The following is an 11,635-nucleotide window of genomic DNA, read 5'->3' as shown; positions in this document are numbered from 1 at the left end:
ACATTGTCTTTAACAACACTCATCCACTTATTGACATTGACACGTATCAATCGGTGTGGGTCGCTCACTCATAGAAACTTTATTGGTTGTGACAGAACCACTTATCTTTCGCCACAAACATAAGATCCCTATGGTCCTACTCAAGGTAGACTATCGCAAGTCATTTGACCGAGAAAGAGAAGAGTTGTGTCTTAAAGTAAAGACGAGGATGTAGAAATCCACACACACTTGTCTTTCAGGCCCAGCCCACCAGGGATTTCCAAATCGTTAGGTTAGCGGCGGGTCTTTCTTCTTCTGGGTGAGCTGCGGAGCTACTTTTTCTTTCTTTCATTCCATTCCATTCCATCTGTCTCTGTATGCTTGGGTGAATGCCATAAGCGGATTTATATGCCCCGGTTCCCAGGGTTAGGGTATTCCCTATGTTGAGCCTACTCAGATCAGAACAAAACTTTTGGATTCTCTTTCGCCTATCGGCCGGCTTTAAGCAACCTTCACATTTCCTGCTGAGATCCCAAGTCTCCAAGTGGGCCCTCTTGGCCACCCACGACCTTGGCTTTTTAGAGAATCCCGCTCCTGTGTCGTAGGACTTGTAGCTCGGCAGTCCACCGGGTAGGTTTGTTTATCCATCCTTTTTCGAGTGTCTTCTTGGATAGTTATAGCGGCCCATAGGCGCAAGATGTACCTTGTGGAGGGCGGCGGTCCCCTGGACATAGCATAGTCCTTTCAGGCAGTGGCCGTTTAGTCCATGGTCCGTTGGATGGTCGGTGCAAGGCCAGAAATTGGAACACATTGATTCCGCTCGTTCCTGTCCTTCGCTTCAGGGCCTGTCCCTCGGTGTGGTCAGTACTCCATACTGTCGGGCAGCAAAGCTTACACTTGTTCACTTATTATGACGGTTCACCAGGGCCTCTTTCCTCCTCCCTTTTCTGCTCACTCGTAGGGGTCCAGACCCTCACAAAGGGGGAGGGAGTCGACTGAACATCTCAGCCATTGGCGGGAATTTCGCCCGCATCCGATCCCCAATTCTTGTTCACCCCGGATGATCGTGTTGGGTAAATTGTGACCTCGTACGATCGTATCGGGTGAGCAACAGCCGCTTCGTCACAGTACTTACTTATGGGCTAACAGGTCACACTTTGGCCAAGTATCCTACAAAGAGACTCCCGAGAGCCAAAAGTATTAAAGGAATGGCCATAGGAATGGGCGCATCATGACATCGTAATCTGTCTCGCCCGAATGAATTAGTTGGTACTAGAAATGTTAGAAATAGTAAACGAAAGGAGTAATAAGAAGTGAAAAGGACAGAGACACTTCCCAACCAGAAAGCAAAGTTCCCACTGATGGTATACTTTGTGTAAGCGAGCTCTAAGATCACATCTTTGGAATAAAATCCAGTTAGAAAAGGAAATCCAATAAGAGATAAGCTGCCCATGAGCATCATGGCATAGGTCAAAGGAAAGGAGGAGGCAAGCCCCCCCATCTTCCGCATATCTTGCTCATCCGACATGGCATGAATCACCGAACCCGCACTCAGGAAGAGTAATGCTTTGAAAAACGCGTGATTCATTAAGTGAAAGACGCTAACCGAATAGTTAGAGATGCCGCAAGCAAAGATCATATAGCCTAATTTACTGCAAGTTGAATAAGCTATGACCCTCTTTAGATCGTTCTGTAATATTCCAGTGGTTGCCGCAAGGAATGACGTCATAGCTCCCGCAAAAGTAATAACAATCAAAGCCGTAGGTGAGTATTCAAATAAAGGGGAGCACCTTGCTATCATGAAAACGCCAGCAGTGACCATAGTAGCTGCATGAATCAAAGCAGATACTGGAGTGGGACCCTCCATTGCATCGGGTAACCAAGTATGCAATCCTATCTGTGCAGATTTCCCAACTGCACCAATAAAAAGTAAAATACAAATCAGAGTTATGGCATTAAATCTCATATTGCAAAAAATCCATTCATTTCTGGGAGCACTAGCACAAGCAAAAATGGTTGAAAAGTCTACTGTTTGAAAGAGAGTAAAACAACCAAAAATCCCAAGAGCTAATCCAAAATCACCTACTCGATTGACAAGCATAGCTTTTATAGCTGCTTTATCCGCCTGAAGTCGTGTAAACCAGAAATGAATTAACAAATATGAAGCAAGACCTACTCCCTCCCATCCCAGGAATAATTGAAGAAAGTTATCTCCAGTCACCAACATTAGCATAAAAAAAGTAAAAATGGATAAATAACACATAAATCGAGGGCTATGCGGATCCTCAGACATATATGAAATGGAATAAAGATGGACCAAGCTACTTATGAATGTAACCACAATTAACATCACTACGGTCAGGCTATCGAACACGGAGTCAAAAGTGAATTACGAGTCAGACCAATCTGCGAATCGAGCGAGCTCCCCTTGCAATGATGTGGTGGTGAACCTCTCATTCGTCTTCAGTGCTCTCCGAACCGTGCGGGAAGGTTTCCCATCACACGGCTCACCAACTTGATCTTCTGCGGGAACCTTATGCTTATGTAAGAACAGGCCTGGCAAAAGAAGTACGGTCTCGCTTTCCTTTGCCACTCAAGTGTACGGCATCTGCCGTGCTTAGGCCCCTTCTTCCCTTCCCTAACCCAAAAATGAGTCCACCGCCTGCCTGGCACTGTATGGGTATAGGTATGGCGCGCAGGCCAGACCCCCTTGGATTTTAGGTGATTAACTACCGACGAAGAAAAGGCTGGATCAAGAAAAGGGGGGTACTACGAGCCCTCTGCCCCACGCATCTAACCAGCTCGCGTGGTTCACCGGTTCCACCGACGTCACCCTTAGATAGAGTTATTCAGTCGATACAGAAATGCGCTTAAAGTGGGGGGTGTGCTGTCCCTATTGGGCTGGGCCCTTCCCCATAAGGCCCCACCGTCGGGGCATAAGCGCCCTCTTGCTACCCATATGCAAGGCGCCGTCTTAGCCTTGCCTTCCCAGGATCGCTCCCGCACCTGTCACGTTCGTGATCGGCCTCCTCAACTGTGTATCGATCGAAAGGCAGGGCGGCAGAGCCCCCAACCGACGGGAGTTGTTACGTCCAGTATGTCCCCCCTCGATTCCCGACATGCTATGATACCCCACCCAGGGTGGGTAGGAGCGGGTCGAGTCCGTATCACCGCGGAACAACTGCAGCGTCCGGATCAGATCTATCTACTCGGCAATTCATCCGGTGACTTCACGGTCGCCAAAGAAGCCCCAAGAAGCATCAAACATTTCCGATGAGATCCATGGAGCTATTCTGAGATAGCAAGCACTAGCTCCCAGTGCGACTTCATAAAAAGCAATCAAAGATAAGATCGAAGAAAATGAAACGCACGTGGTGGTCATTATAGCGGTTCCTTCAGATCCTAGAAAACGTCCGAAAAAACCGGCTACGGAACTACCGAGCAAAGGCAAAAAGACAATAAGTAGATACATAAGATCGAGTCTCTTCAAAAAAAAATCAGACAATGTTCGAGCGGCCTGTCATTGAGACAAAAACGTGTTAAGCATATAAGCACTTTCGACTTGATTTGCAGTGGTCAGTTACGCAAGACGGGAAGAGAGTTTCCTTCTTCAGAGTCCTTTTATCCCACCCAATATTAAGGAGAATGTGTGGGCCTTTACTGAAAGAAGATTGTTGATCCCCTTGCCGACTCATTCCATCCTCCCCCCGGTGGGTCGTCCTCTTATTAACTCTCGCGAGCAAAGAAGAAGAGAGACAGCATTCAAGCCAGCAATGGACTGAGGTATGAGACGATAAAGGTAAAGAGAAGGGGCGGGCCGTCGTTGGTGCATAACAGATCTTTCCTATCTACGATCTTTCTCGGTGCATAAGCGGGGCTTCGCGGTCGAAGTACCACATAAGCAATAAAGCCAATAGACCTTGAATAGCCTGTACGAAATAACTTATGAAGAGGATTTACTATACTAAACTAAACTAAACTAAACTAAAGTCTCAAAATCTTGTAAGCAAGTTGGCACAGCGCTTTCAATCAATCTCGCTCATCTGGTCTGCCCTGCCCGGTCAGTAAGAGGTTTACTGATTGCACCGTACCTTTTTTATAAACCTTCTATAGGTTAGCCCGATAGAATTAGAAGGCTATAGAAAAGTGAAGCTTTAAATTATGACCTAGGAATCGGTTAGCCATACGTTTGATTAATTCTAAAGGTTAGTGAAATGCCGATCGATCCCTCGGTCTACCCACAGTACTCGCAAAGAACAAGTTATGCTGGTTTTGCATCTTATTAGTCTTTATCGATTTCAATGTAAGATAAGAAATGTTAGATTTGTTGATGGATGTACACAGATATATAATATACTGGGACTTTCGATACAGAGTGAAATGAACTACCAGCTTTCCAAGGAATCCCGTCGTTCTTCCTTACTAAAAGACTATTGCATGCACCTGCATACGCAGCTAATTCTTGTAAGTAGTTACAACGTTTCCTTCTTTTATATATAGGCATTTCAAGAGGCCCTTCTCATTTTCTTTGAAGGAGTTGCTCTTATTTATCTTCAGGCTGCTTTATCTAAGAAGGATTCTTCTGCTCTTTAAAGGAGGTTTTTTGATTTAGGTTGTTAAGAATAGCAATGTTAGGGGAAAGTAATTCATTGATGTAGCCGACTTTCTTGATGATAGGAATCTACATTCGTTCTCAACGTGAAATCCCGTCTTATCTGCTTAGCCGCCTAGCGGAGTTGCCTGTGTGAGGCATCAAAATAGCCTTCCCAGCGAGTGGATGAATGGAGCGAGAAGAACTTAGAATTGATTTGTTTTCTACCATTCCGGAACGTCGATCTATAAATCTTCCATGCGTGGATGGATAAGCCTGAAGGTGCTACTAAGTGGTCTAACTCTAATCCCTGGTAACGCTTTCCTATAAGGCCTTTCTTCGGACTCTTTTACTTGGGTGGGACTTTTATAAATAAATAGTGGAGACACTGCTGCTACAACTCTATTTCCTCGCTGATGGATTCTTTCCAATCTTCTGAGGGGCGAGGGCGTATGCGTGTGAACGCTTGGTTCAAGCTCTTCGCATAGACATGATCTCGGAAGACTCGTTTTTAGACCGAAGCGATTCTTTGAACCGAGTTCTTTCTCTTTCTTGCGAATGCTGATGGTTGGATTCAATGTTCTGGATCAGGTCCCTTGACCTTAGCGGCCTCGTTCTTTAAAAAAAAGAACTACATTCAGTCAGTGACACAGCTATTGACTCAGCTGTGAAGGAATGAATGGCGAATCGAGGGAGGAATATGGTAAAAGCTATGCTCAAAAGTAGGTGGTCGACAACATTGGTATCCCTTGCCAACTCTTGACCAGAGATACAAAGCACCTGCAGCTGAGGCATATCTCAGTAGCTTGCAGGAAGAGAAAGATGTACTTAAACACTATAGATCTTCGCGTGATCCGCATCCCCCAGACCAGCCAAGCCAATAGAAGAAATAGAAAAGAAAGGCTTCATATACTACATTAGATAGCAAGTGGAAGGATTTGCCAATGCGAAATTGAATTGAAATTGAGTAGTAGGCACTTTCTTAATATCATGCGAACGGAAGGCTGGTATCGATGCCCAGGCTATATATACGCTATTAAATAAATTCTTGGTGTAACGTCAGTCAGCAAAGAAAATAAATAAGAATTTCATAAAGAATGAAAGGCAGGAAACAAGGAGAAGGAAGCTAGCAAACAATATGAAGGAAGACTTTAAAGCCTTATTCGTACTCCACGGGACCACGTATAATAGTTTCTTCTGAATGGAACCGTACCGATCTACTAAACGAAGGTGTTCACGAGAGGGAAGGGCTTATCTTCAAATTCGGTATCAACTGAGCTCCAAAATTTCATTCATAACAAAGGAAATGGCACCGAAACAACTTATCTGCAACCCTGACACCAGCAAGCACGGGCAAATTGATCCTAAAAACCAAAGGGCGTTAGCCAAGTCGAGGCTTTTGAAAAGCCTTACCTACAACGCGAGTCTCCTATTATCAACCATTCTAGTTTCAAAAAATGTTCCCATCAGTGCTGCTACTCGACTTTCTCATCTCCTATTTCTAGTTATCTTACAATTAGAGTAGAGTCAGGTAAAACGAATTGTGAGGATCACTTGCTTACCACTTAAAAAGTAACGAACCACCCACAATTAGAATTAGAGTTATACTAAAATAAATTTCCCGGTTATTCTAGAAGTTAACTCTTAAAGTTGCGCGGGTAGCTCTCAGGCCTATTACTCCAGGCACACTTTTCTCAAACACTACGTTGCTATAGCTATGCTTCCTCAGACTCTGTTTGACTCCCCTCTCAAGCAGGTAAAGAAGCTCTTTCCATTCTTGCCTAGTGACTAAGATTTTAACACTTGTTGTGTCAAAGATTTTATCATAAAACACTAACTGAAGTGTTAGAGGGATTCACTTTCGATAAGAATCCAAAAGCAAGTTCCCTATACTACCTTCTTTCCCTCCTCTGTTTCTGTCTTTAAGAGGCAGTGCATCCGGCAGGAATCGAACCTACTTTTTTACCCATTTAGCCTTTCTAGGTTGGTGGGCGCTTTCACCATTCAGCCATGGATGCTTTAGCGAGTGAACTAGGTTTTTATTTGAGAGCGAACTAGGTTTTTAGTGGTATTACTTCTCGAGCTTCTATTTCTTCCGTTAAGGGAGATTCGGGAAAAGATGGAATAGGAAGACGTGTTTCCAGAACGAACAAGATACGGGTAGAGAAGGGGAAGTTAGCAAAGTTAGACAAGATTGGAATGGGCATAGGAACATGTATTGATGTACCAGATCGGCTAATGCTCCCAGGTTGATGCGATGTATTCCACCAGTTGACTGGAGACTTTATTATTGGTATATCGATCGGTCCAGCACGGATTGAAATAGGAGCCGGTTCGACAGGAAGCTTTTGAAAACGCAGTGCACCCAGGTAAATAAGGAACAAGATGAATACAGAAGTTAAACGAGCATCCCACACCCGAAAGGTACCCCACATAGGCCTTCCCCGAAACCCCCCAGTCACTAACGTAAACAAAGTAGAAAAAGCACCAATTTCTGTACCGGTTCCGGAAGAGCGAAGAAAAAGGGGATGTTTTGTTAATGGGAACAAGGAACTGTTTATAGCTGTCGCGATATAAATAACTATACTCATCCGAGCCGCAGGAACATGTACATACGAAATACGAGAATTTCCACCTTGTTGAAGATCTGGTGGTGCTACCCGAAGACTTAAATGAATAGCCATCGCTGTTAAGAACAACCGAGATCCAATGAGAATTTGCGCGTAGCTTTTTGTCTTTGACATAAAAAAATAAGGTTGTAATAACGAAACTGACATTTTATTTTTCCTTGCCTTGCAAGTGGAACAAGAAAGACTATATAGTGATTTTGATTCTATAAACAATCAAAGGATTTCGCATGCTTTCCATGGAATGCCGGAATTCCCCTTGCTTAGTTTTCGCTCCGCTCGTGCGTGGCACTCCTTGCTTGCGGAGCGGCATATCGGAAAAAGAAGGATTTACTTTCTATACGGGCCCGTCCCCTCTTACCCCTAACTAACGATTATGCTGCTCTCGCCTTTTTGTAATCTTCTCTTTCCAAAATTCACTACTAATTTTGACTACCTCCTTAGTCACCCTATCCACTCTCGTCCTGTTTTCGGGTTCCCTTTCAGGGGATGAGGATATTTCGATGATTTCTCCCTCCGTAGGTGGAAAACGCGTGGGTGAGTAGAGTCTGTGCTTTGCTTTGGGGGGCACCGGCAAGAAGCTTCTCGGCCACCCTACTCTGACTTGATTAGCTACTTACTAGTAACTAGGATCGTTCAAACAGTCAGTCAGCAATGCGTACTTCTTTCCTAGTTGAGTGGATCTGCGTAGCAGAGCCCAATCTTCTACCACAAGCTCTGACCTGACTTGTTGTACTTGATTCACCCACGTAAATAGACAAGGGCTTTCATCCCATAAAAGAGAAGTGAGTCCGCATGTCGGCAAATGATTTGGAATTGGAACTGGCCACAGAGGAAACCGAAGCCCTAACTCCCCATTCTTTCTATCTTACATCGCCATCGAGCCCTGGCTGTAGAGTCACAGGTTTCTAATCGCAATGGATTTCTGTTTTCTTTGGCTTTTCCATTCGCTTCGTTCAACCGATAGATAGCTCGGCTTCTATTAGCTGAGAATGGTTTTGTCAAGGAAAGGTTTCGCTATACAACAACAATGAACTCACTTCTGATCAAATTGGGTGAATCGGTAATCTTTCTCTGTCTTGTGAGAGAGAGTCACTTGCTGTATTGAGAGCGGGTGGGTGACATGCATTAAGCGAAATCAGTTGTTATGTTTTTGATCTTCTTTGCGCGAGAAGACCCTTGACTGAGGAGACGTGTTTGGCTTGGATGATACCGCTATGCTCCTATTCACTTTCAGAGACCGCTCTGAGTTTGCCGCAGGCAACCCTTTCACTAAGAAAATTTTCGCCATTAACGAAATGCCACTATTCCACAATGCTTCTTTGATTTATGTGTAGGAGCGGTAGTAGTGAAGAAAATGGAGGGAGAAGAAAGAAAGCGATGTGACACGAGAATAGATCACATCCGACAGCCAGCCATGCCATTAGATAGATCCGCTCTGAGTCTTCTGCAGGATGAGATCCGCTTGGTCTTGTGATAGGGGCTTGAGGAGGAAGAAGAGGGGATTTCTGAAAAAAAGAATGAATCTCCTTATTTATAGGGAACAGGACGTGTGACTTCCTCAAACGAAACGAATGTGGCTTTCGTGATAAGGCAAATCCTTCGTTCGGTACAATCAACATATTGAATCTACGCTCGCTCGGCTCGGTGCTGAATGAACTCCTTCATTGATTCCGGGCTGCTCGTAGGGGGACTGTGAAAGCAAGCGTAGGAGATCAAAATGTGAGTCCGATGGGTAAAAAAGGGAAGCAGGAAAGGGTTCTGATGTGAATTCTTCTTGTTTGTATATCTATCTGCTTGAAAACCTAAAAATTCTTCCCTTATCACACTACACTTTCTCTTCCTTATTCCATTTCACTGAGCTAAGCAACACTTTTTCACGTATTCACCTTAGATAAATTGGTCATATTGATCTGTCGTCTTGTTCTCGATAGGAACTTGCTGCTGTCTTGGTTGGTTTGAGAGCAGGCACTGTCTATATATCCAAAACCGGAGGAGGGATCACAGACGATCGGAGATTTTGGATTGAGATGGATGGTTGTGCTTGAAGTTACGAGTCGGGTAATGCTAAGTTGAATCGGCTGATCCGTTTCATCCTCTTTCGGCAAAGGAAGTTGGACTTTAGTTAGCTAAAAAAACTGTACCAGCAGCCTGTCTGTGCCCTTTGAGTCTATAGCCGCCAAATCTAAACCTCGTACGGCTTCTTTTTTCAATGATCGGTGACAATGAATGCTACGAATGTTCGCTTCCACTAATGTCGTCTAAGAATTGTGAGGTGCCCATAGCTTCCCGGACCCGGAAGAAGAAGAGTCATTGTCGTTTCCTGACCGATATGGATGCACCCCTCGCCTCGGGAAATACCACCAGTAGAGTCTGCGGAAGGTGTCGTTCAGGAGAGATGCTGGGCTCTAGATATGCGAGTGAGATACCCGCCCTCGGTCATGACCTGGGTTGAAGAAGGAATCTATGTTCTTGGAAGCAAAGAAAGAACTCCGGTATTCCGGCCTTAGATTTTTGCTCTGTAGGGGCTACCCTATGGGCTGTTATCTCAAGGTCCTGGTTAGGCTCTTCTTGTTGTCTCTTAGAGGCTAAAAAGAATTGTCTCTTGTGGGAGTGCCCAATAAGGATGAAGAGACCTGGTTACTTGAAGGTACCTTTATAAATGAATAGTGAAAAGGTTACCTAGCCTATGATCCTCCATATCCTCCAGAGATTGACTACGAGCCACGGGATACATATTGCCCAAATTGAACCTAAAAGATGGACCAAAAGAGCATTTGGCGAGGTTCATCGCTCAGCGTGGAGATACTTCTGGAAACTAAAACTTGTTATTTAGGTTTAACCCTCGTCGCTTACCCACATAGCTTTCTCTTGGTATACCTACCTCTGTGCCTCCTAATTCCGTGAAGTCCTGGGAGCATATGTGCGATTTATTCAGGCGGATTCCGACCTTCCAAAGAAAGAAGTCAGTCACTACTGACGACTTGAGGAAATGCATCCAGGAACCGACAGAGAAAGCCCAGGAGTTCATTGCTCGATTCAGACTCTTGGCGATGCAATGTTCGGAGCCTATTCCCAAAAAACAAGTCTCTATTTGATTGCATTATGAATTTCGAATTCCTCTTGCTCCTGTCGGGATAACGACATTTGCGTAGTTAATAGAACGAGCTTCAGAATTTATGGATATTGGAGAAAGAGGTGAAAGCTATCTCATTCCGCTCAAACTAAGTCGTGACAGACGTTTCAAAAAAGTTTGTACCACAACCACAGTAGATGAAGAATAAGGGCAAAGAACATAAAGAGCAAAAGAAGTACAATTTCTATCTCGTTCACACTGAAAAGTTGTTTGAAGTTCTTATGTCCTTTGGAGCTCTCGAGTTGCCTGACTCCGATTAAAAACCTTTTCCAGGTGCTGAAAACAATTCCTGCTACTGTCAGTGTCACAGGAGGATGGGTCACGGCACAGGCTATTGTGGAACACTGCTTGATATTATTCAAGATTAGATTGCTAATTAAGAATTAGACTAGTCCCCAGAAGGGTAAAAAAAAAGATCCATTGCCGAATCTGAAAGAGTACAGTCCAGAGACGGGCAAAGCTGTCCAATTGAATGAAGCATAGTGCATCTTTCATTAAGTGAGATTCCAATTCCATCTGTTACGGCTAGGAAGCGGATGAGTGGCCGTATTCGACCACCTCTTTATCTTATCTTACGGCTAGTTCCTTTAGATTCGGGAAAGTTTTCCATTAGATTAGGGGAAGGGAGAGAAATTGTTTGTTTATCTTCCCTTTTTTTTAACCATTCTTCTTCTCGATAGCCAGATAGCATAAGAATATTGTTACTAAGAAAGCAGCAAATCCGTTCTTTCTACGAAGAAGCTAAATAGACTTAAAAAAAAATTACCTTGCAACAGAAGTTTTTTTTAGTAGTCCACTTTGACTGATAGATCCCAGATCTTCAATTACCAGCCCCACCCTATTTTGGTAAAATAAGATATGCGTAGCGCTTCATATGAACATGCCTCTATCAATTGAGAGGCTCTAACTGAGCTCTTGAATGCTCTTAGGCTACCGTAACGAGAAGAATGAATTCCGACGCGAGCATTCCATCTTACAGTAATCCCTTCCTTTTTCCCTATTGATTGATTATCCGATTTGAACCAACAATTCATCCTTATGGGGATGCTACTTTCCGTGTCGTGCCACCACTTGTCCTTGTACGCGGTAAAATATATAGTATAGTATGCTTTCTATGAAAGCTCGTAAGATCCGCTGACAAAACAGAAAACCAATTCACTCGCTCAGTCTCTTTGACTAAATGGTTAAAGCACTTAACCGGCTTACCTTTTTCAGCCGTACCGTGGGTCAAACTCTGTATGTAGATAGAGCCCCTATGCTCCTAATGTAGAGCTGGAACTACAACAAACAGTTACCGTGGAA

At 44.1% G+C, this 11,635-nt stretch overlaps 1 protein-coding gene across 2 annotated transcripts; it reads right to left on the bottom strand.

Moving 5' to 3' along the window:
• Positions 1-402: 402 nt before the first annotated feature.
• On the bottom strand, positions 403-11,050 carry LOC118473842 (NADH-ubiquinone oxidoreductase chain 5-like). 2 transcript variants are annotated; one of them, XM_035963629.1, is made up of 2 exons: positions 3,223-11,050; positions 403-2,352 (listed from the first exon to the last, which is right to left on the bottom strand). In XM_035963629.1, the coding sequence occupies exons 1-2, from the start codon at positions 3,449-3,451 to the stop codon at positions 1,130-1,132; spliced, it is 1,452 nt and encodes a 483-aa protein (XP_035819522.1). In that variant the 5' UTR covers positions 3,452-11,050; the 3' UTR covers positions 403-1,129. The 2 variants fall into 2 exon arrangements, with proteins under 2 accessions (XP_035819522.1, XP_035819523.1); XM_035963630.1 differs by lacking the exon at positions 3,223-11,050 and having other exon boundaries at positions 403-3,187.
• Positions 11,051-11,635: the final 585 nt, after the last annotated feature.

This window comes from Zea mays, unplaced genomic scaffold (genome assembly GCF_902167145.1).
Source record: "Zea mays cultivar B73 unplaced genomic scaffold, Zm-B73-REFERENCE-NAM-5.0 scaffold_143, whole genome shotgun sequence".
NCBI lineage: Eukaryota > Viridiplantae > Streptophyta > Magnoliopsida > Poales > Poaceae > Zea > Zea mays.
This window is presented reverse-complemented; position numbering and strand designations above follow the sequence as displayed.

What these genes read in the sequence shown, in the direction of transcription:
- LOC118473842 (XM_035963629.1), bottom strand. Translation starts at nt 3,451, where the DNA reads ATGTATCTACTTATTGTCTTTTTGCCTTTGCTCGGTAGTTCCGTAGCC. An exon ending in TGATGCTTCTTGGGGCTTCT is followed by an intron (nt 2,353 to 3,222) that starts TTGGCGACCGTG and finishes CTTTTGACTCCG; the next exon opens with TGTTCGATAGCCTGACCGTA.